This window comes from Athene noctua, chromosome 1, assembly GCF_965140245.1.
Source record: "Athene noctua chromosome 1, bAthNoc1.hap1.1, whole genome shotgun sequence".
Classification (NCBI taxonomy): domain Eukaryota; kingdom Metazoa; phylum Chordata; class Aves; order Strigiformes; family Strigidae; genus Athene; species Athene noctua.
The window spans coordinates 95688905-95714119 of NC_134037.1; the positions used below are offsets into that span (position 1 = coordinate 95688905).

Here is a 25215-nt window from a genome sequence, read left to right on the forward strand (position 1 = left end):
GGAGAGGAAGAAGAAATAGGGTAGATAGTGCAAACGTTCTTAATATCTTGAAAGATGTCATTTAGAAAATACCTTTTCAAGTATGCCCAAATTCAAGAGCTGAAAATAGTTAACTCACTTGCAATTTGCATGTCGCCTTAGACCCCACCTCCTGACAGTTTGCACTGATAAAGGCACGACTTTTACTTTCAAACTATTTTTGCCTCACAGGAATCAAAACCCCTTCTCCCTCACTCCCCACCACTTCAATTTTGCATTTTGGCAGAGGAAAAAGGAAAAGAAGATCTAGAGTCCCTGGAGCTATTGCTGAAAGTAAACAGATTTGCAATTGCAGAGGCAGATTTAAGACACACATAAAACTAATACATCTTCTGACGACATTAACACAAGTAGAAACCTGGATGCCATTTGAACATAATCAAGAAGACAATTTGCTCCATTTGCAGGTACTTCCCCATAGACAAACTCCAGCACTGCTCCAATACAGCCTTGTGTTTCCTAGGCTTGGTGACATTTTTATTAACCCTCTAATGACCGGGTTCACTCAAGATTTACCGGATATCACAAGAACTAGTTGGTAAATCTCCGCATTTTGGGCAAAGTAAAGGAGCTTCTCTGAGATGCTCTGGGCACATGCCACTTGCATCCCTCTCACATGAGTAAGAGTAGGGCTGAAAAGTTCTCAAAACAAACCTGAAAAAAGCAAGGAGAAGCCTTGACCCACATAAGTATTCTGGATATGTTCCTCCCTCTGTTCTACTTCTCCATTTTCTGCTGAGGGCAAGCACAGAACAGCAGCAAAGCTTTCCCAAACTGGGATGCTACATACTAATGCATTTCTTCAAATTGTTTTTTTCTACTCGCCTGTCAAGGTTTGCTAGGGCCAGTCTCTACGGCGGCTTAAAAGTTTGCAACAGTCAGCAGACCCATCTTAGCTGTGCTTGTCTTTGTATTAGAAGGAGGGATGTTTGAAACTTGATCAATACCACTGCAGGGTAGAATGGTTCACAACAGAATGACATTTAGTCCCTGTAGATGTAATGCAAGAACACAAAACTAAGAATAAGCACATTGAAGACTGCCCCCAAGAAAGCTTTATCATAATTAGGTATGTGGAAGATGCCGTTTTACTTTGGCTTCTTAGCCTTCAGAAGAAGGAAAAATGGGACAGAACTATCATCCTCTGCCTCTGTAAGCAAGAGCAAGTGCACAAGGCTTTGTTTTCTTTCTACAAAAAGCAGAAAATATTCTTATACATCCTCTATTCAGGTATTTATATACACTGAAGAGATCCCCCTGAGCCTTTTCTTTCTTCTCCAGGCTGAAGAGTCCCAGGTCTTTCAGCCCTTCTTCATAGGAGGACTGGAGCACCCTCCAATCCCTTGATCACCTTAGTGATTCTTTGCTGGACTCCCCAGCATGTCCCATGTCCCTCTTGTATTAGGGAGCCAGAACTGAACAGAGTACCCCAGGTGTGGCCTTGCCAGTACTGAGTAGAGGTGAAGGATCACCTCCCTTGACCTGCTGGTAATGCTTTGCCTAGTGCAGCCCAGGAGATACCTTTAGCCACCTTTGCTGAAGAGGCACATTGTTGGCTCATGTTCAACTTGATGTCCACCAGAACTCCAGGTTCTTTTCCGCAAAGCTGCTTTCCAGCTGGGTGGCCCCCAGCATGTACTGATACAGGGATCCACATGCAGTTAGTGGTTTTATTCTGAGTGTTACGGGCTGAAGAAAACTGTGATACAGGTTTTGCATACCAAGTAGGAATAATTTCATATTTGGCATGAAATCCTAGACATTTTAATAAGAAGATTAGCTGAGTCTGATAACAATGAGCAATAGGAAGGAAAAGGACTTTTGGGGTACTTATGGTCAGATAGACAGATAGGCCAGACTAACGACACAAGAAAATAAACAAGCTATATAAACTAAAGCAACAGATCCTTCCCCACAGGCACCCTATTACATACAAGTACAGCCAGATGCCTCCCATATTATTTCAAAGCATTCCCAGGAGATCTGTCACGTAAGCCTAATGGTAGTTTTAAGCTTCTCCCAGTGGTATGAACAATTATCTTCGGCAAACGTTAAGTGTTTCTCTGTAAGAAAGAAGATGTAATTGAACTATTAAGCCTGAAATCAGAACCAAGGGCTTTCACTCTGCTCTTAAAGAGTATTACCATGTACATAAAGGACAATCACAGCTGGCTGCTGCATCCAAAAGAAGAGTCCATTAAAGCAATAACTGATGCATCCTTTCATAACTCCTAGGCTTTGTCCCCACTTCTGACTCTGAAGGGACATGGAGTAATTTTCCTTCTTTAAGTTCTTTTATCAAAGATGTAAAGATTTAATGCACAGAAAAACACTGATAATTACAAATCTACTAAGCACTTTAGAGACCTTCCTACAAGGAATAAAGATTCAACAGCAACCCCTCTTCACATTGACATCCAAATCTTTAATACAATTTGAAGAAACTAGAAAACTGTGCAGTAGTTATCTAATCATGAATACATACATTACTGACAATTTAGCCAATCATAATAAAATTGTCCAGGGTTAAAAGGTATAAATTTCTAGTATCAGATGAAACTCTATACTGCTGTTCATCTTTAAGCAGATTTTAATTTTAGACAAATCCAGCAGTAGCAGAGCAAAACAAATAGGTGAAGTGGTACAAGAATCTGTATGGATATTATTCATAGCTTTTAAAATCAAGGAAAGGCTTAAAGTCACTCCCAAGTTACTTTAAAAATAAAAAAAATAAAAACCCATGCCATGAAAATTGCATACTTTTCTACTTGTCCCCCATGGTTTTTTGCAGTTACCTAGGTTTTCTGGCTCCAGCTATAAAGTTACAGTAGCAGTCAGCTGTTTACAATAATCAGATTTTTAAATGCAAAACATATTTAATAGTCAATATTTATCTTTCTAATTAAAAAAAAAAAAAAAAGGAGTCACATGTTAAGACTCTCAGGTCAGACATACATTACAAAGTTCTGCTGACCTAGATAATATTGTCTCAGGATTACATGTAAATAGAGAAAAAGAAACCCTCTCAGCCAGTACCCCTTTTGAAGGAAAAAAGTCTGTGGGTGATCACAGCTAGATTGACAGAACAACCTTCTCAGACTCATCATGCAGATAGGCAACACAGTGGCCATGGCCAGAAATTCTGCCCTGTTGGCAAATTGCACTTTGACATCTGCTTGCATATTAAAAGCAGCAGAAGCTATTTCACATGCATAGTCTGAATTTGTAAGTACTTTATAGCTAGACCAAAAGTAGTAGATTCACAGGCAAACTAGGAATATATTAATCCTGGCTGACAGCTATCATAGCTCATCTATTGAGTAAGTTTGTATGTCTAGTTGTTAAACAACAAATATTTATATAATATAATAACAAATGCCATAATCAATTGTTTTGAGTTATAGTAGTTGGAGAAAAAGAACGAGGGAGGGAAGCATGCTTTAAAGCCAACAGCCTTCCTCTCACACCCCTGAATGAATGGAGGATACTGCCCATCAGAGAAAATATTTTCCTCACTAGAGTATCTTGGCAGCTTGGGGTTTGGGTAAGGAAAGGGAAAGAGAAGCCAACTATGCAACTAATGATTTTACCAGTGAGTAAAAAACTTTTTTCCCCCACTTACTTTTCACATCTAGATATATGAGGTAATGATTTATTAAAATGTAATACTAAAACATGTAATGATTTATTAAAATTTTCTGTTTGAGTTCTGCAAAACATTCATATTAACCTATATATTCTTGAGGCTAAATTGAGGCTAAAATATTTCACCTCTCTTCCTAGCCTTCACTTCCAAAAGACAGCTACACTACTGCTAAGAAAATCTTGCTATGCCACAATGCTCACTTTGGTAGCCAGAGACATGACGTGGCAGAGCTGCAGAAAAATGAGAGAATACACGTAAGGTTAAATTATTTCATCAAGGCAGCAGAAACAGCAGCTATTCCAATGTCATCTTTAGGAAGGCTGGTATACATGTGCCTGTGCACAGAGAAATCAAAAGCTCACTGCTTCTTGGGAGAGAAAAAATTAAATCCTTTGAGGATTAGAATACAGAAAAAAAAATAAATCACAGCCTGGAATAAAAAAAAAAAACAGCAGCACCCTCTTTGGACACACATATTTCTGCCAACCACTTGGCACCTGGCACATTCTGCACTTAATCACCCAAAGGCAAGAGTTCTTAGGGAAGGATGGTAGTAAGTATCCACCGTTCCAGAGCAGCTCAAATCACCAGAAAAGCACAGACTTGTGGTTCTTGCCATTCTTTTTTTCCACTTCCATCTCTAGTGTAATGACAGGCTTATCCCGATTACTTACCTGGACTGAGTTCCCAGATAACTGAAACATGCTGGCATATGACCAGGGCCAGCACACAGGGCCAAGCGAACAAGCTTTTCAGGCTGCCTTAGCCACTTGACAGTCTCTGCAGGACTATGCTAACTAGCAGGACTTCGGATAGCTGACCTTTAATTTCCCTCTCAGCATTATCTGTGTTCGCAATATGAATTTCATGTCTGTCAGGACAAGAACCATGCCAGATGTAAAAAGAAGTCTTTTAGCTGAGTCCTGGATTTCCTACTTCTGTGAGGAATGGTTTGCGACCTTTTTTGTGGAAAGAAAAATAAGACAAGTGAACCATATTGTCTCGGTCTAACAGGCAACACCCTTGTGTCTTGCTAACCTGTGAAAGTTTTACTGTCCTTTACTGACCTATGCAGAGAGTCAAGTTGGAAGGTGGTTGGGGCAAGAGGTGCAGGATGTGAGTCAGCAGCACCTGCATTAGAGGAGGATGGTGGGATTTAGTAAATTCCACATTATTAAAGAGGACATCAGTTGACTACACAAGTCTGATTCCAGATCAGCTGAGCATATAGGAATGAATCCACAGTTAATTTAACTGCTGTGCACAGCATTTCTTCCCAGCTGGCCTATACGAAGAGTTGCTAGGTTCTGCAAGACTCTCACTAATCCTAGGACTTGTACAGTCTATTTTAACAAATGTAAAATCCAAGGCAGAAACAGCTTGTTTCTAGTAGCACAGTGGGGTTATGGCCAGTAGCCACCTACCACAAGGCCAAAGTTGAAATTGAGGCAAAAATTAGGAAGTAGTCATTGAGAGAATGTTATTTTTTACTTCTAAAGAAATAAAAACCCCACAAGCCTCATGCTTGGTTTTGACAGATGCAAATAATAAACCTAACCAAAAGCATACATGAATATTACCCAAAAGGCCAGAGAGATCAATACAGGTATACAGGACTCCTTTCCCCTTTTATCTATAAAATTCAACTAGAACAAAAATAAAATCAAACCCTGGAAAGTAAGTGTTAGTCCCAGTGTTTACATTCCTACATAGATCAACTACAGATAGCAGGGGACAATTTTTCCCCTTGCTGTCATACACTGCATTTATAAAATGGTTGATTAAGTGTTATTGCAAGTAAAAACATATTTTGCATTTTTCAATCAACCGTTTAGTCTTAAAATACAGTTCCTATCAAAGGGCAAACTTTTGAAAATTCCCACTTGGGGAAAAAAAAATCCTGGCAAAATATGGCTTTACATACTTCAGGGGAGTGTTTTCTTTCCAGCAATAGAAAGATTTAGTTCAGAATGAGATGGTACCTTCACACTCCTACCAATACAGCAGAAAGAATGTTATCTTGTCAGTTTTACACAGTCTTCAAAAAAAGCAGAACTTCTTTAAGTTCTCCTCATCTCTTCTTTACAACTGCTTCAACATATCAGTGTGCGGTTTTTTGTTTTGTTTTGGGTTTTTTGAGTGGTTTTTGTTTTTGTTTTTAACAAGGCAATTATAAGTGTTATTTAAATTTGCTAAAAGTGACTTCAAATGATCCACCAGTATCTTGGCATACAAAACAGAAAGGTACGTATACAGGTCAAATTCACTGTGGATACCACATTTTATCCAAAAGATTATAAAACAAGACTGAACTTGCTCTGCAGAGAAAGTTTAGCTAACCTTGTTGATTCTTCATTTACCAAGGCAGCTTTTCAGTGTTTCATTCTATTCGTGCAACAACAGTGCTTCTCAATGCATAAATGAATTACAGAACCAAGACACTCTCTTGCTTTCCCTTCATTACGCTTAACTTCGGTCTGTCAGCAACTTGGACCTCCATCTAAGCATACCTTTTCTTACCTAATAGAGCCTCCAGCACATGCCACTTCATACAGAGCTGTCCCTACATCTAAGCCTGATATTTAAAGAATGCACGTAAATACATGCCTGCTTTTCACTTTGCATAGTTTTGTTATATAACAGGACAGCAAACCAGACATCGTTGTGTCTGTTAATTTAGCATACAGCACACCCAGAGGGCTTTTTACATGCGTCTTGATCTTGATTTCTTAATTAGACTGTTTTGTCACAATTGTTACTGTTTGAGGTTTTTTTCAAAGTATTGGGGAAAGTCCTCTTCCTAGACTTCAATGTGCCTGGCACTTTTTAAAATTTTTTTTTTAGAGCAAACTTGCTAGTTTTATTAGATGGAGAAAGCACTGAGTGGGGTGCATTGTCCTGTACTGGACTTTGAAACCAGATTCCAGTGGAAGTAATTAAGTACATGCTATGAAGCAAACCATGGATTAGAGCTGCGGATTCTTTTAAATTTATTGATTGGCCAGAAAAGCAGAACAGGCTGTCTAGTAAGAACACCTGAAGATCACAGCACTAAACACAGGCATACAAGATACTACCAAACACAGAGAAACACAGAAGTCACCTTCAGCAGAGGGAAAATTACTAAATAACTGCATCACTCTGCTGTAAAGAAAACCTGTGCATGTTCTTTGAAGAACATGACTGAGCTTGAAGGAGGACTAGAAAGCATTCACATCTTAACGCTACACACATGTTTTTACACTGGAAAATATTTGCTATTTAGTGTAGTTCTGAGGTTTATTTAGGTGCTCAGAACTGAGGAAGAACACAAATATCCCAAAGCAAACTGGAACTGGCCAGTGAGCTCTGAGATATCTCTGAGAAACAGACAGTTTGATGGATAAGCCAATTAATTCCTATTTGCACTGGATGTTGTATCCGGTTAGCTGTTCTTTTTAAACTTCACACTATCCAGTCCCAAATAACCTGTATGTACAGAGAGGATTTAAACAAGAGCATCCTTACTATGGGTTAGGTACTCCTGCATACCGACTGCAGGACTTTCAAAAATATTGTGAGCAAAGTTTTTCAAAAGCACTTGTGTTTGGATGCAATGTCATCATAAATAAAACTGAAGACATAATATTGTCACAGGTCTCTACCTTTACTAGGCTAGTGGCCTAAAAATCCATTCTGACCTTGCAGATCAGACCTTCTTTCTAACTGTTCTGATAAATGGAGTTTTTCCCCACCTTCTCCCAAGCACTGATCACAGCACCATCTTCCCCACACTGTCATCATTATTTTAACACACTACCAAGTATGCATGTTAAGCAGTGCAGGAAGTTCTTCAGCAGACTGAGCCTCAAAAGGAACAGAATGAAAAATAAGTCTGGCCACTTCACTTATTTTCTTCTGTGTTTTGTTTTGTGCTGCAAGTGCAATGCGTATGAGGGGAACAACATTAAAAAGACAAATTTGTATAACAGGGACCAAGCATCAAGCTTTCTCAATCCATAAGTGCTGACGCAGACAGCCCAGTGAACAGAAAAAATAATTTGTTTAACCTGTAAAGGGTATTCTCGCTGAAGACAGGCATAACAAGCACCTCTTCTTGCCACTGTGTTCTCTTACTCTGTATGCTTCTTACCCTCGTCCCTTTTGCCAACTAGAAAATGCACATTTGTCACAGACAGGAATACTTGTTATTTCATTCTTGTAAGTGCTCATTTGCTTTCTTGTTTTTTGATTACAATTTAACCAGACTAAATGATCCTTTAGAAAGGCAATCTGTTAATTAACCCATATTGGGCAGAACAAATCATGCTCTTCAAGCACAATCTCAATTTATTAACCAGAAATAGCTCTAATCAGAGACAAGAAAGGGGGAAAAGATTTTTTTATACACGAGGTTAGAATATACATGTTCTACCCTGGTTTGTGCTTGTTATCTGAAGGCCATGCAATAAATCATGAATTTAAAAGGAGATGTAAAGAATCATCTTTGTACTTGCCTGAACCTGAAAGACTCATAAAAATTTAATTGTGGCTAATATTTATGAGTCTGGAGGCCTCAGGACACAGTCCAGTGGAAACAATTTGTGAGTCTACAGTCAAATTAATTCCACATTATTATTTGGAAATAAAGAAGGTAAATAATTGTGCCAGCTATTCCCTGCTTGGAAAGATGATCAAAATTAGACAAAGCATGAGTAGGATGAAACAGGATACAAAAGAAGTGAGGATAAATATATTGGGTACTTCTACAGTGCCACATATTGAGTATTATTCTCTCCTCCTTCCTCCTGCCCCCAATTAAAAGCAGACATTTGTGTGCTGACCGTTTTAGTAGTTCATATAGATGTAAATCTTATAACTGCAATGATTTTGACTCTAGCTAGAACAAGTCCTTATGGTTGCTTCTACTTGGAGAAACAGTATTATTGTAATGTACTGCAAGATTACCTGCTCGGTCTGCACTGGTAACTAGCACCATCACCTCTTCATTCCCACCAAGGTGAACACAAGGCTTCACAAAATTTATTGGTATTTTTGAGTTTTGCATGGGAAGTTACAACTCAGTAATAAACCTAATTAGGAGAGCCTTCCTGAGGATATGATGCTTCCCAAGATGCAAGTGCACTTTTTGTTTGTTTTTAGGTTTTTTGTTGTTGGTTTTATTTGATTGGTTTTCTTTGTTTGGGAGGCATGTGTGGGTTTTTTGTCCATTGGCATAGAGAACAAGGGATGAGAGTTTTGAAGTTAATGGAAAATATCCTGGAAAATAATCACCATTGACATGAAGAGAGAATTATCTCCTGTGGGACAAACAAATGGGCGGGGAGCACACATACCACTTAACTCTCCTAACTTCTTCTCAACTTCTGCAGTGTCTGAAAATTACTAGAAAAACAGTCTTCCAGGAAAGGGTGTTGATTTAACAACAGAAAATGCCTGTCTGTATTAGAGAACCACTGGAAAACCAACTGACTTAGCTGAATTATATCCTTCCACAAGAGAGAGCAGACTAGCAAAATACAGCTTAAAATTTATCTCCTTCAATTAGCCTGAAGTAAAAGGAGAGGTTCCAGAACTTCTGTATCTTGAAATTGGACCTTATTGCCCTTGAAAGCAATATAGGTTTTGTCATAAATTTTATTTAAAGAAGATAAGGTCTTATACAGATAGGCCATGAGTTGTGATAAGCTTTCAGCCCTGCTGGGGCTTAAAAAAAAAAAAAAGCAATGACACAGCAGTCAGCTGGCACACTGTATCTTTTAGTAATTTACTGACATAATTTCAGTCATTAGCAACGATGGCACCAGACCTTTCAATCATATTACTTGTGTACTTGGGCACCCTGTAAATCTAGTGATATTATAGACTTTGACATGCCTTCAACATATAAACACCTTTTTCAAACATTTATAGCTCAGCTGATTTGAGAGGCCTGTAAACAGTCCTGGACAATCATACACTAAATCATTACTACTTTAGTTTCAAGGGTAACATACCTGACTAAAGAACCATGTTTCAAAAATTGGGCATTTTTAAAGTCAGCTTTAAGATGTCCTGGTCACCCACTGCAATTTATTCTGCTTCTCTTTTCCCATTCTCTGACATAAAGGTGCTATTATCATAACCTACAGCAGTAAATGCAAGTGGAATACATTTTTTTATTATACCTTATCAGTCCAGTCATACAGTTTAGGCATTTCAACAACAGAAGCACATCAATAAAAACAAAAGGGGAGGAACTTTAAGGAACAGCTAGATGTTTGAAATCCCTGTCCTGATGTCTTGCTGTCATTCTTCAAAGCAGCGGTGAAACTTAGCTGGCATGGTTTTTACAATTCTGATCATTCACCTTCAGGAAATGGGAACAGAGGCAGACAAGGGCTAGAAGAATGAGGATACTATTACGGGTTATTTGTACTGCAAAAATAAAGGCTGAGGGGGGATAACATTGCTTTATTTTGTACTATATCAGAAACTACAACACAAGACCACAAACAAAAGCCATTTAAACCCAAACCAAGTGTTGGTATAAGAGCAAAACAATAGAACCTGAGCATGAGTGAAATTAAGCTGTAAATTTGAACAGGTTCTAAACCTATGCAATAGGTTTTAATCAAAGCATTCATCATGATAGTGTAGATGAACCTCCCTATCTAAACCAAGATCCAACTTAACAGTGATTGGTTTGGTTTAAAGTAAATATTTCTACAATGTGGTGTTACAGGTAAGATTTTGAATCTGAAACCTTTATTACAATTATAATGCATTGGGGAGCATATTATCGTCCTACATTAAAATCCTCTTAGTAAGAAAGGAGTGCTTCAGGCAGAAGTTGTGAGAAAGAATAAACAATTTCACCATTTTCTGTGGCACCATTCAAAGGTGGTGTGGTTTGATGCAGGGTAGGCGAGAGATAAATGCTAGAGTAAAACAAATTACTTGGAAAGAAACTACTGATAAACAGAACACCAGAACTTTTGCAGCACCAGCTTGATTTTTATTTTTTCCTGGTAGACTTCTAACAAGAGTTTAAAAACATCTTTCAATAAGGCTTGAGCATCATAACAAACAGGTAATTTCCTTTACTGAGTACAATAGCAGTTCTACAGAGTGGACACATTGCCGTACTGATTTTGTGAAGCCTCATCTTACGGTCACATTTAAGAGAAGTACAAGTCAGGATTAGTTATTTTCTATAATAATTTGCACTCCTTACTTGTACAAAGTGCTGTTCGACTGAAGGTTTACAGATGGCTGTTACATCTACAGCTACAGACATAAGGTAAGAGCTGTCCTCTTCAGATTAAGCAAATTTGCATGAAAATATTCCAAGTGATAATAGAAACAGAACACTAACCAAGGATTCCAGCAGAACCACTACACAACTGGGGGGAGGGCAGGAAGGAGTGGAGAAGGATAGGTCTTTGGGGTTTTTTGCAAAAAGCAAAGCAAGAGTTACATTTATCCTTGCAGCATTGTCATAAACCTCTATTTTACAAAATAGTATTTGAAAAATAGGCAGTTTGAGACATTTTAAGTCAAAAGACACATAAGCATTTTCTACAAAGTCCTCACATTGTGTACATGTGTGTTTGTGGAAACCGGTTGTACTCTGCCCAGCCAGGATTTGGATAATATTGATTTCATGTTCTGCAACAAGTTCTGTGTTTTGCCTTTTTCTCCATCTCTTGGAAACTCCCCATTGCTTTCCCAAAGTAAATCTACTGAAAGGAACACCCCAAGTCTTCTCACACAGTAAATTCAAGAACAAGGTCACAGAAGAATTTTCAGCCCAAACAAGGTTGTATCTAAACAAATGCCCCTTCTTCCTTACCAAGGCAAGTTGAGGCCAAGCCAGCATTGCTCACATGACTTGACAGAAAAACTGTGAGTAGTCAGGTCTTTGGAAATATTTATTGATGCTTCTCTACCTTGTGTATAATAATGAACTCTCTCATGGTTACATTGGCAGTTTTCATTCTTAGAGATGAAATCAAGCATGCAATCAAGCCCCTAAGAGAAAGCATAGAAGAATTTAAAGCCACTGTTTGATCAGAAATCAAGCAGTTGTAAGCTGCTACATGGTGAATTTTGAGGTTTTTTGGCAAATGGAACCATTACAGTTGAATGATCAAGTTCCCCCTCACTACAATCCTTGCTGTCCTGCTGCTAAACGTCTCTGCTGTTACAGCTAGCTAACAGCAAACTTTATTAGTGACCTCCCAGCCCAGCTGTGTAAAAAAGACGACTAGACGTAAACTATTGTAATGAGAGAATGAATTAATTCTGCATAAAATCCCAAGTTTTGGAATAGTTTCTATTTTAAGATGACATGTGAAGTCAAGTGAGACTTAGGTAGTAAGAGCCCATAAAAAAACCCCACATTTGAACAAAAGGAGCTGTATTTCCATTCTGCAGTACAAATAGGTGTTACTATTTCCTCTGGAAAAAAGTTCTTATGTGTAGGGATATTAACCTCTTGGAGGTATGTCAATATTTTTACAGCATGCACTGTTTAAGACTTGCTTGTGTATGATGTATAGCATGGACAGCTAATTTTCCTATAAGTCATAATTCATAGGACAATGTGAGGAATATTAATGGAAAGAGATCAGCAAGGTTATTTCCTTTTTGTGGCTTTCTGCAGAGTTAAATAATAAGTGAAACTCATAATTCAGCAAATTAGTTAACTGGAACTATATTGTCATTGCAGAATTGAACACTGAAGCTTACCTATTTGTGATACTTGCAGATCCTATGCTTGAATGAACTAATGCTGCTTAATTTTATTGCTCCTTTCCACTTAGGTGCATGCAATGGATGTAAACACCAACAGTTTTGAAAACGCAGCTGGCTGCTTTGACAGATCAGGCCTACAGAAATTAACAGTTGATAGGGATTTTTTCCACTATTAATTTCAGAACTAGATTGCAGTTTAACAAACTAGTTAATAAACTATTTTGATGAAAAGCATATTCACTGCTTTACCAGCATTCCCTTGCTCTTGTGATTAATGCAATTATAGAACTGTTTCCTTTTCACTTTCCCAAAGTTCCACACAGACATGTTTTGAAGACAAATTAACTAAAGGTTACTGCTGCATGAGAACTGCAGCTGTTCTGCAGATGCCGAGTGTCCCAACTTTTCTTTGGCCTCCAATTACTCTCATTCAGACATAAAACGTATCAGACTATAGCTTTCATTAATACAGCTTAACTTTGAGGGCTTCTATGCCAATATGCTTATAACACACATTTCCTTGGTTGGAAAAAAACCCAAAAATTATTTCAACAACTTTTACATTGCATCAGCTGAAATTAAGAATTTGGAATAATCTATAATAGCAGATTAGGCTTCCTTCCTATCTGAATACGTACATGGTGACTAATGGAGCCAACTCCCCTTTAAAAGGGCTTTGGAAAATGCTGTTGTCTCTATTTTAGAGATAAGAAAGTGGAAGCAGAAGAGTCAAGAGTTTAATCATGCCCTCACACCAGTTGGTGACCTATGTTAAGCAGGGTTAGAACCACACGGTGTTTACATGAGACTATTGCAACAGACTTGGTACCAACTGCATAAGCAGATGCTAACCCATGCAGTAGTCTGAGTTTCCAAAATAATATATTTTCAGTTTAGCTGCAGTTGATTTGAGTAGATTTGAATTAAACCAAAACAACCCTAGTGTCAATAAAAACAGTTTACTGATTTAATTTACTAGATGGGGAAAGGCTGCACCATATCAAAGCCTCAAGACCTGGAGCAGCAACACAACAATCTAGTTCATCTTTGCAGATTTTCACCCATCCACAATATGGTATAAAGTGGAATATTTGGACAGAAAAGCCTTAATACTACACAGAAGTAAAAGGGGAAGCCCAGTTTAAAATTAAGCTTCCACCCCAACCCCCATGCTTTCAGTGTATAAGAATAGGTCATTAGGACAAGTCAAAACAAAGGTGATGCAAGCTTGACAGATTTGCTTACAGAGGCCTATATAAGCTATTCTACTCAGTGAATGAATTACAGCATAAAGGAGCATTGCATTAAAGAAGCACATTATGCTCTCTCCCATTTATAGTCATACACAAAAACATGCTTCAGGTTAAGAAATTTACAGAAAGTCACTTTGTTAGAACACCCTAAAAACTGTTTGGAGCTTGTTTCTTCGTAGCTAGGACCAGAACGTTACGGGCTTTTGGTTTCACAAGCATTGTGGTATTTCATCCCCAAATTTCAACACATTAAAGGTCTTGCTTCTCTGAAGACAAAGTAGAAGCTGCTGCCCAGCATCACATATCTCATTTCCTATTTAACAACCTATCTTAAGGCTAAACAAAAAAAAAAAAAAAAGCAGGTCCTGGTAAAACAACTGTTATTTGTCTGACAATTCAGTGAGCTTACACACGCTAGAATAAAAATCTTATTTGTCCCAACAGCATCAAATCAATGAAACAAAACAATGATCAGACTTGGGTGGAGCAGAGTACTAAGTGTAACATTTTAAATCAGGTAGACTTTTGGACTACAGAATAGGAGCAAGAAAGAGTCACACTGGTGGCTATTAACTCTTTGGGGTAGAACCTTTACTCACTCACCTCATTAAGCCAAACAAAAGTTTCCAGGGTAAAGCAAAAACTTTACGTAACCTCAGCCACGCTAGTCTCTCTCCCTGTATCAGTCCATCAGACAGCAGGAGGCGGCGGCAGGGCAAGGTAGGCTTCCAATGTCAACATGGGCAGGATGCTTTGTATGAATAGCAAGGTGATGGGTTTATGTTAAGAGGAGTAACAAGGGGGAAAAATGTGCCACAGAAACACTATTTGCTTTGTGATTTCTGTTACTATGTATTTAGCTTTATCCAGAGCTTAACCTGAAACAAAAGTTTGTTATGTTACTTACTATAAATCCCTTCAACACTAGCTTAGCTCAAGACCGATCTTTGCGGATTGGGGAAGGACAAGAGGCTGCTCTGGACAAGTGTTTTCAAATACACATACAGAGATCTGCCAGCACAGTTATGACAGGATAGAAGGAAGTGCAGTCAGTAACTAAGATAAGCATGCTGGGAAACAGTCTGTTCTGGACACTCTCAGACCTGTAATGGCATAACTTGCCTAGTCTATCTTGTTTCTGCTGCTGGGTGAATGAATTAGACTGGTAATACCATTGGTTTGCTGTTAAGAGCTGCTATGCATTAGAACATTTCTTAACCGCAGTTGTGTCAGCATACACACAAGCCCTATTTTTGCAGGAATAGTGTAACATTAAAAACCACACACACAACATGTACACTGGAAGACAATTTTCTGCTATTTTATTATATGCAGCACGATATTACTAAGTACACAGAAGGGACTTTCTTCCCCAAGAGTGCTTCCAATCAATAACTTTGACCAAAAAAAACAGAGCAGATACTGCTTCATTAATACTTCAATAATCTTTTCAGTTCCATATCACATTTAGTTCCTGGGCAAAAACCTATGGTAAATAAGTCATTGCATATATCCTGTAGAAAGCGTTTTGAATAACACTTGAATAAAAAAAGCAAGTTTAGTCAACTGAAAAATCTTTCAACTTTAAGACTACCGAACTGCACGCTTCCAGATTCATAAAGTATCCCATATATTTGCAGGTCACTCTTAAACATCTAACAGGAGACAAGTTCATGGCAAAGAGTAACTTACAGTACTGGCATGTAGCAGATCATTAACAGACTGTACCCTGTCACTTCTCAGCTGTCCCACCATCCCTGAGGAGGTATGAAAGCCAAACCACTTTGCGATATTCTTGCTACTTTATTAAAGGGAAAAGGAATCAGCCAGCAGAAGCACTGTAGTTGCTGCCACGTTCTTTTCCTTCCTAGCCTGTATTTCCTGCAATTAATACCCCTAACTGTTCCGCAGGCATCTATTACCTTCTCAGAAGCTGAGACAGAGGAAGCACTTGCACACTGCTAAGTAAATAACCCTCAAGGTTAAAAACTGCTCAGCATACAAGATGCTCAGAGCGTCATCAAAACCACAGAAAAGTTGCAGTTACCTCAAATAAGCGAGACCGTTTTCCTAAGAAAGATGCACAGAATTCAGCTGAAAGCACCTAGTCAATGCCTAGTGTGAAACTAATTTATTGCAGTGTTTCTCCACTAGAAAAGAACAACAAGCAGACAGCTGCAAGGACATCTGTCCAAAAAAACAACTGTCTAACTGTAGCAGAGCCGAGCAAGCATTCTTAAAACACATGCAAATAAAGTGAAGGCACTCTCCGAGTGTGAATTACATTTTACTTCTCTTCTATGTAAGATAAAGATGTCTATGCTCATTTCATTAATCAAGTCGACAGGTTTAGGACCTTGCAGAGACTATACAGCAACTTCATGAAAGAATAGTTATCCTACAGTCACAATCTACCTAAGATACTACCTTGAAAATCTGGTATTATTGTAACAAGTCACATAGAGACACAATAAAGTTAGCTACTGGTTTTGCTGATACAACAGAAACAGCTTCAAAGTTTTTAGTTCTTCCTCTCTCTTCTTACCTTCCACTCCAAAAGTGATAAATAAAATTCAGGTTGGAAACACACAAGTATTATTTTAAAAGGACAAACTGATAGTGACACAGGTGAAAAGCTTTCAGAGTCCACTGATACCAATAAGAAAGAGTGATTTTCTAAGCACAAAATCCAGTGCCCTTCAAAACCTCTTGTGCCAATAAGGCAAGCATTGATTACAGAACTGCCTTCTCATTCTGCAGTCACATACACACCTTAAACAGGCCTAAAGGTTGAAATTCTAACTTAACTGTCAAGTTATCAGTTCAACTATTTAACTTGATTTTAACATATTTGCATTATGGTCTGTGAAGCTGGTTAGCAGCAACTGTAACAGCTGAACATGTAGTGGGGTGAGGGTTCCAGCCAGCCTGCTGCAAGAGAAACCAAGGGGGAAGTTGGTACCACCTGTGAGTTTGATTACAGCCCTTCTCTTTATACAGCTGCTTGGCTCCAACCACCTCCCCAGTTTCTTTGGTGCCTGAAGAAGATTCATCAGCCTCACTTCTCTCATAGGCCAGACAAACATACTTACAGCTCCTGTTTCTCTAGCAAGGGACCACACATGATTCTTGAGCAACTTTCCTCCAAAGCTTATTTTACTCCCTTGGAGTAGGTTGGTAGTAGAAAAGAGGAGCAGCAATATGAGCACTTGGAGGTCATACACAAAAGTCATCACTGATTAATTTGATATTTTAACCAAGGCACCAAAAATACTGTATCATATCTGACTATGCTTTCCACCTCAGGACCTTCCAACCTTTGCAGAATTATTTTCCAGCTCCATTAGCTACCACTCATTAGCTGCCATTATCTGACAATCTCATGACTTACTTTGGAGTCCAAATCAATGTTAAATAACCGACTTCTTTGTTGTTAAGAGGGATCAGAGTTCAGAGACTTGTGATAGGTCCAACTGGGACTTTTTTGCACCTGTTGCAACCTCAGAGATACATGGGTCTGGATTTTATTTCTCAGCAGTTGGAACATACTTACACAATATTTGTAAGATGTGAGCACAGAACAAAGTCAATTTAGTATTTGTCAGTTTGCTCAATCACAATCCGTGTCTACCTTTTCATTAAGGTAGAGATACAGTCCTACAGATGGGGGGGATCTGTAACAATTGATCCCACAACAGGGGTTAGAACCAGGTCCATCACAAGAAACACTACAGATACTCATATTGTTAGAAAAGGAACTTGATTTCAGATTCAGCAGAGGTTATGATATACAACCTATTACTAGTTTCATACTCCTTTTTCATCGTTCATATTTTTTTCTCTTAAGAAAAGTGTTTGAGTTTAAAACATTTCAGAAGCTACTTTGCACTTAACAGTGCCTTTGATCCACTAGAGTTCACACAACACAATGCCAAAAAAAAGAAATTATAACTTCCTTACTGATTTGACTGTAAATAGAGCTGCTAGGGCAAGACATGCCTAGAAGGGAACTCTCCTGCCTACAATTAAAATGTTAAGTACATAACTAACACAGTAATATCCAAGAAATCTAATATAAAGACGTAATAAAATAAGATGGATGGACACAGAAAACAAACTGCCAGTCTGAAGTTCCTTGCTAAAGAACCCGGTGCTTTAGAGAAGAAATCTAGTAACACTAGAACGAGCAGTGCTGCTGAGGAACCTGAATCAGAACAAAGACAGGAAATAAAAGAAGACAAAGTTACATCTTCAAGCCTAAGCCATCCCTTCAATAAAACAGAGCTGAAAAAACGCAGAGTGCATACTGCATGCCATATTTTAGGGTTTTAATCCGCCTCTAATTGTGGTTCTCCTGAAGATGTCTGTAGCACCACAGAGAGCTTCAGGTGTGACCACAGTGGTATTTTAATTTAGATGAAGAGTGCAACTCTTCCAGTTGTCCCGTTACCATCTTTTGTTTCATATTACAGAGCAGAATTGGAGCTTATGAGCAGAACTCATTTTGGACTAAAATAAAACCTAAAGGCATAACTCCATGAAGAAATTTAGCTACTTGCTCATAGGCATTCAATCCATAGGATCATACAGAGTCAGCACAGAGTAAAATCCCTGCAAATACAGGCACTGTGATCAGCAGGTCCACAGCACCAAATCGAAAAACTGTTCTCACTTTCTCCTCTGCTAATCAGCCTATTGCCTGCCTATTGCAATCCAGCTTGTTTCTGGTTTTATGTTACGCTGTTGACATCTACTTAAAGTACCAGCATTAAATGTGATTGCTCTGAAGGTCAACAGCATCCAGAGAAAAACAAAACAACTATTTTTGTTTAATTAGTATTAATAGCAAAACCAATAATTTGTTGTAAAAAAATAAATCTATACAAAGTCATCATTACACTGTACCCTCACAGAAGCTATCTTGTAATAACCATATATCCAGTATAAAGCAAAGCAGGGGTTCCCCAATCTTTTAGGACAACAAGCTGTTGATAGCCTGAAAATCCTCTTGCATGCCACAATCTTGACAGCAGAGCTTGCCAGAACACACACCTAGCAGCAGAAGGTAACATGTTAGGTAATACAAACATTCTGTCCTAAAGTAACAGAAAGGCAACATGCTACAAGTACTCAAGGATTTAGTCCATACCAGGAAAATGGAAAAGCCCATAGCAGAAAAATTATAACTTCTGATCGATTGCTATTGCTTCATCAGCAGAGTTGCAGTGTATGCACTATCAGCTTTGTTTAACTATGTTCCAAGAAAGTTTAAACAATTTAATGGTTAAACAGGGAAAAAGAAAGAAAACACAACAGAAAAGCATGCCTGCTCACATTTGATTTTGCATGTAGAAACACACAGAGAAAAGCTGTGAAATAACATAGTACTGTCTGTCCTCAATTTTCTTCTCCTAATGCTGCATCGGCTATATCCATAACTCAGTCTGAGATGCCAGAGAACTGTAGACAGTGGTCCTACATTCTTATCTCAGTTCATCCCTGCTAAATTTAGAGGGTGCGTAATTAAAGATAGACATTTGAAAAAATTTACCTATTTTTTAGGCATAAACCTTAATTTGCACTGTCAAGTCTTTACACCAGAGGTATTGGATGTAGCTGTTAACAACTTTACAGCTAAAGATTTTCCACTGGCAGTTACTTGTCCTTGTCTGATAGCTGCTAAGCTTTACTTTGTTCAACCCACACAGAAGTCTTAGTCTTGAAAGGGACAGCTCATCTGGCATTTCAGTCTCCTGTTTGTTTCCCCCATCCTCAATACCTTAAGATTGAAGGGATCAGGAAGTTAAAGACCTAACAAACAAACGCTAGTAGTCTAGAATGCACCTCCTGAAGAACACAGGGGAAGGGAAAGACTATGAAAAATATGCCTCTGCTAACTTTACACTGGAAAACAAATCACTCTACAAAGTGTAAGCAAAAGCCATAATCTCTTCATTACATTGTGAACTAATGAAAAGCATTTCAAACCTAGCTCAAGTTTTTAAGAAAAGTATAGTTTGCAGACTCTCTCAAGAGTATTTCACATAGATTTAAACCTTTAGGTAGGAGCTTGGAAGTAAAACATTGTGGGAAACAGTGCTCAGAATCGGAGAGTATCTTTAAAGTTTCACAATGACTGACAAACTCCAAGAATAAACAAATCTAGAAGCAAACTTCAGCATCCTCAAACACAAACCAAAATTCCCTAAACGCACCTGTCCTTACTTGTGAGTGGAGAAGACATCCTGACTTTAAAAAATAGAGGGGAGAAACTACTATTGAGTCACTTGACTTATTTCCTTTAGCATAAACCTCCTGTGTGCCATGTATATCCCAGCAGAAGCTCTCCTTAAAAGTCTTCTAAATGTTTGTTCACAGCACTGGGCTTTAAGTCTAAACATTTAGGTTTCTGAAGTTATCTCTCAGGCCTGTTTAGTGTCTTGTATGCTTTTCAAATAAAGGCCTCAATTATTTGTTCTCATACATAGTATGTTTGCCTGCTTCTCCTAAGCGGAGCCAGCAGTTTCTCTTTTCATTTTATTGCTCTGTTTTGAAAGTGACGATTTCCACCCCATCTTTAATTTCTTCCCTTTCTTTTCACCAGCCTTGCTGTTAATCAATGGGAAGCATTTAATTTTTTTATGACACTGGTGGGCCAGTAAAGTAAATTTCCCAGTAAATAAGACGTGGCCCAGTGTTGGCAAACCTTTGCTCATGTGAATACTGACATGAGGGTCAAGAGGGCTCCTCCTTGCATGAATAGCTCCTTTATCATTAAGCTGATGTTTCACAATCAGGATGGAGCAATAAAGAGTAAAAGTAAGGAACTGGAGAAGAGGGAAATGACAGAATTGCCTTACATTTGCTTCAGTCTCCAAAACTCATTCCTACAGCAGGGTAGGCAAAGGTGTCACCACTGTGGATCTCTGCCTTCTCCCCCTTCCTAAAGGGTCTCAGGACTTTGGGCCACAGCAGCAAGCGGCAAGGACAAACCATAAGACTTTTATCAACAAACTTTTACACTTACTTTTAAAATTCTACAATGCCTATAAATATGGCACAGTTACATCACTATTAAAAATGTTTATTTTTGCATAGTTAATATTAGTTTTTGCATAGTGTTATGAGACATTTCTATTCCAAGATAACTGTACATAGTGAGAAGAAATTACACAGTTCCTTCTGTCAATACATGGTTGTGGCTGAGTGTTTTTGAAGGCCTACATAAATTGTCATGTGAAGCATCTCAGCCCCATTTTCATTTGGGCAATCAGCTTTACCCAGAAGAGCCCAAGCAAGCAGCAACCAGCCTATACACTGTCCAGAGTGAGTCAACCTTTAAAATCAGGGTCTAGTTAGCATTACTCCAAGGACAGTTTAAGTACTTCCTTTACCTCTTACAGTTAGGATAAGTAATATGGTACTTAAAATAATGAAAAGCAAATGGATTCTTCACATGAGACTTCTAAAAGCTGTTTTTAAACAGGTTCGTTTTTAGGCATTCTCAGGACTGGGGAAAAAAAGGCTTTCTTTTCAGCTTATCCTACAATACTCAGCTTGTGAGTTTCTGAAAGTGTGTTAAACACATTTCAATAAACATTTATTGCACTGTAATGCATTGTGAATTTTTTATTACAGAATATAAACTTTTGACAGTATTTAATCTAATGCAGCCCACTTAACAATCACTTAAACTGTTGGTACAGAGATACTAGTCCGGATGTGAATTGAGAAACCGTGCTGATAACCTACTTGTCTTTTTAAGTACTTAAGATCACACTACAGATCTAACTTTGTAGCCATTCCACACAAGAGTTTCCATTGCACTTACAGCTAATATGAGGCTCAGATGTACACACGAGCTAACCTGGGTGGGGAACAAGGGCAGCAGAGAGATGGGTCTCTGAATAAGTCAGTCCTTGTCACCTTTCAGGCTGCTTCTGGAAACAAAATTGGTATTGTTAGTTCAACTTGAACATTTCTTGGCATCCTTGTATTTTACTATCAATCATTTAAAATTCTATAGTTGGTGATATTTGTTGAAGAACTTTATTCAGTGTCTTTTAAAAGGAGATATTAAAAAGAATATCAGTAAAGTAATAACAAAGCTCAATGTGGCTCTGTAGAGTCACATGAGTGTCAGTGGGGAAGGCAAGCAGAGTGAGAGAAAAGGCTCTAAGATCAAGACTGAAGGCCACTTAAAAAGAGGCAAGAGCACAGAAAGGAGTCAAATCATGCAAAATCCCAAGAACAAGCTCAGGGAGTCCATGGAATAGGCTATAGGAAGAGGCTCAGAGGTACAAAACAGAGGTAGGGGTTGGGGGTGGTGTGGTATGTGGAAACGCACGTTTTCAAATCAACAACATTCTGGTTGTATTCTAAGAGAATGAATTTGGAGGTTTAATATGAAAACAGGATGATCAGGATTTGCCAAAAGAGAACAGATGTTAGTAATGTTTTAAAGATTGAGCAGAACTCAACAGAAGCAGCTTGGATAGTGGTTGAGGACAGACAACTACAAAGACTATTTCTAATATACTTTACAGCTTACTCGGATAAAATTATGACGTCCTTACACAATTTCCCCCATACCAGCTAGCTTCAGTTAGGCTAGATTTCACCCTGCCATCCTCCTCTGTAAGAATCGCCACTCCCCTCCTTCCCCCATCACTTTATATATAGAAGCTGAGTAAGAACAGGAACAAAACTACAAGCCTGGAAGAAAGCAGGCGGTGAAGGTTCCAGTCACCAGTAAGAGTGAAACAAAAGCAAGGTAAGACTTGTATTTTAGCTAACCTGAGCTTAAAACAACGACAGAATATCTATGAGGGATCATCAAACCAGCAAGACTGGACATGGAAAGTAAAGTATGATTGGAAGTAGTACAGAGGCAAAACTGAAATCACATGAATATGAGAATATCACCAGGAGCTAACAGGCACTGAAGAGGGAAGGCCCTCAACATTGTGCTCTGGAGAGATACTCAAATCAAATATTACAATCTGGCCATAGTTTGCTTTATACTACTTTTTTTTTTTTCTCCTTACTGCTTCTGCACCCATCCCCATTCTAGTGTGGTCTATTACACAGTCCCTTCTAATGAAATGCCCAATGGGGTTTTTTGTCATTTTGTATTTATGACCAAAAAAAAAAAAAATTTCTGCCACTTCAGGACTGTGATAAGGATCATAAAAAAAAAAAAAAACAAAAAACAACAAAAAAAACCACCCCTAATGATTCCATCATACCAAATTTAATTTTGTCCTAAATTGAGTCACTCTAGATTCAGCGTTACGTCTGCAGCAAGTTAAGCATGCCAGACTCAATGCACAGCCCAATCCAAATAAGGGTTTTTTTTTTCCTTGAGGATGTTAAAACAGGTTTGAGATATAACCTAGAGTAAGATTTCTGTAAGATTCCAGAACAGCAAAAGCATACTCAAAAAACATAGTATGTCTTTTATTTTCCAACATCCCTTTATAGTTTCAAGTCTCCATCCACCCATTCCACTGTATACCACAAACCCCATATTTAATATGGTACTAAGACGGTAACAGTAAGGACACTACCACCAGAAAGCTCTGCTATCTGAAGTAGACTGAAAGCAGCCACCAACTGAAGAAACAGAACCGAAACCACAAACTTTTAGATCAGGAACCATATCCTCTTCTAAGCCTGCACGTTATCAATTACATCAATAGAACTAACGAGCCATTACCCAGTCTTCTATATTTTAGTGTTTTCGTAGACGTTTAGCGATTTTTTTTTTTTTAAAAAAAAAAGAAATCCATAACACAATGACCAGAAGATCTAGTCAATATAAACATTTCTGAAATAAACTTCTAAATTACTCATTCTCCCCACTGGAGCCCCACATATCTGGGCAGCCTATTTTTCATGGTTCACAACTGCTTGCCACCACGTTTTAATGTGCACCACATCCATAAAAAGGCACTAACCAAGTTTATACTGCGCTAAGATTTAATACATGCTATTGATTAATAATTAGTTTGGAAAAGGCGTTCTGCCAGATGAGCGAGATAGGACGATTATCAATTCCTTATGGCTTGGAAAGAAGTCATTCTCCTAAAGTACAAAAAACAACGCAAGAGTTGCGAGCATCCCTCCGTGCGAGGCAGTCAGCTGTCCCCCCATCACCCCGACCGACCTCCCGGACCCGCACTCGGACCCCCAGACACGTTTTCCTCACAACGAGAGCATTCAGTCCGGGGGGGGGGGGGGGGGGAAAGAAGAGGAGGGAAAGGAAATCAGACCAAACAGAAGAGGAGCAAGACGGCTTGGCTTCACCTTCCCTTCCTCAACACACAACATTCATTGAGGCAGGAGAAACCACCCCGGGTGCTAAAACAAGAGCTGCATTCACGGCCGCTGCAGACGGGCTTGCGGGAGCACACCCTGTGCGTGAACTCCTCCAGCCCCCGCCAGCTAAAACCGAAATCAACCCCGAGCTCCTTTACCACCTGGGGCGGGGGGGTGTGGGGCAGAGAAAAACGCGGACCCATTTAATCCGTCTATCATTAAGTAGTTACGGTTAAGAGCTGTCCCTGCGCTCCCACTCGAGGGACAGATTTTAGGCACCGGGCTTTGTGAGGACGGAGCTACGGTCCGGTTTTCCCGGGGAGCCCAGCGACTTTCCAGCCCGGCAGCACTCCTCTCCTCCCGCCCAAAGGCGCGGTATTTCCCGCGCCGGGGCGCCCGGCAGCACCTGCTGCCGCCGCCGCCCGGCCCCCCCCGGCCCGGTCCGGCCCCAGCGGCGCCCGTTGTACCTGCAGGATCTTGTCCAGCCCCTCTTGGCCCAGACACGGGAACTGCTTGAGCAGCTCCGTCTTCTGCCGCTTGTAGTCGTCGGTGGCCGAGCGCCAGTGCGGCTCCTCCAGCACCTCGAAGATCGCCGCCCCGATGGACAGGTAGAAGATGATGGCCGAGGTCAGCAAGGGGCCCCTGTCCACCATGGTGCCGGCGGGCGGGCCGGGGCGGCTGCCCCGCGCTGCGGCCGTGGGTGCCCGAAGCCGCCCTGTCCTCCCCCTGATACCTCTGCCTTGCCCCGCCGTCCGCCGTGCCTCCTCTCCCGGCCTCTGCCGCGTTCCCTTAGAGTCTTCCACACTCCCCTCCCACTCTCGCCTCCTCCCTCCTTTCCTCCCTCCTCCGCTCCGCTCCGCTCAGCTCAGCTCCGCTCCACTCCCCCCAGTGTTCTCCCCTCCCTCCTCAGCGGCGATTTGAATTCGGTGCCCTCCCGCTTTCTCCCCCTCGCCCGCCCGCCCGCGCATGCGGGGCCGCCGCGGGGGGAGAGGCCGCCGGGGCGCCCCGCGGTGCTGCCGGACCCGCCGCGGGCTGGGCCGGCCCCGCCGAGGGGCGGGAGGGCGGCGGGTGGGTCTGGCCGCCGCCATCACCCTCGCCCGTCCGTGAGGGGCCGCCTGCGGGGAGGGGAGCGGGGCCGCGACCTCTCCCCTCCTCCCGCCCGGCCGTTGGGAGCGGGTGTGGGGGCCGCCGAGGTGAGCCCGGCCCCGGGCGCCTTCC

The 25215-nt window shown here is 40.1% G+C and overlaps 1 protein-coding gene across 1 annotated transcript in view; it reads right to left on the reverse strand.

Moving 5' to 3' along the window:
• The window catches only part of KCNK5 (potassium two pore domain channel subfamily K member 5), a 32243-nt gene extending 7501 nt beyond the window's left edge, over nt 1-24742 (reverse strand). Inside the window, exon 1 of the mRNA XM_074925841.1 lies at nt 24465-24742. Within this exon, the coding sequence (XP_074781942.1) occupies nt 24465-24650 (186 nt within the window). The 5' untranslated portion in view covers nt 24651-24742. The remainder of the gene's footprint in view (nt 1-24464) is intronic.
• Nucleotides 24743-25215: the final 473 nt, after the last annotated feature.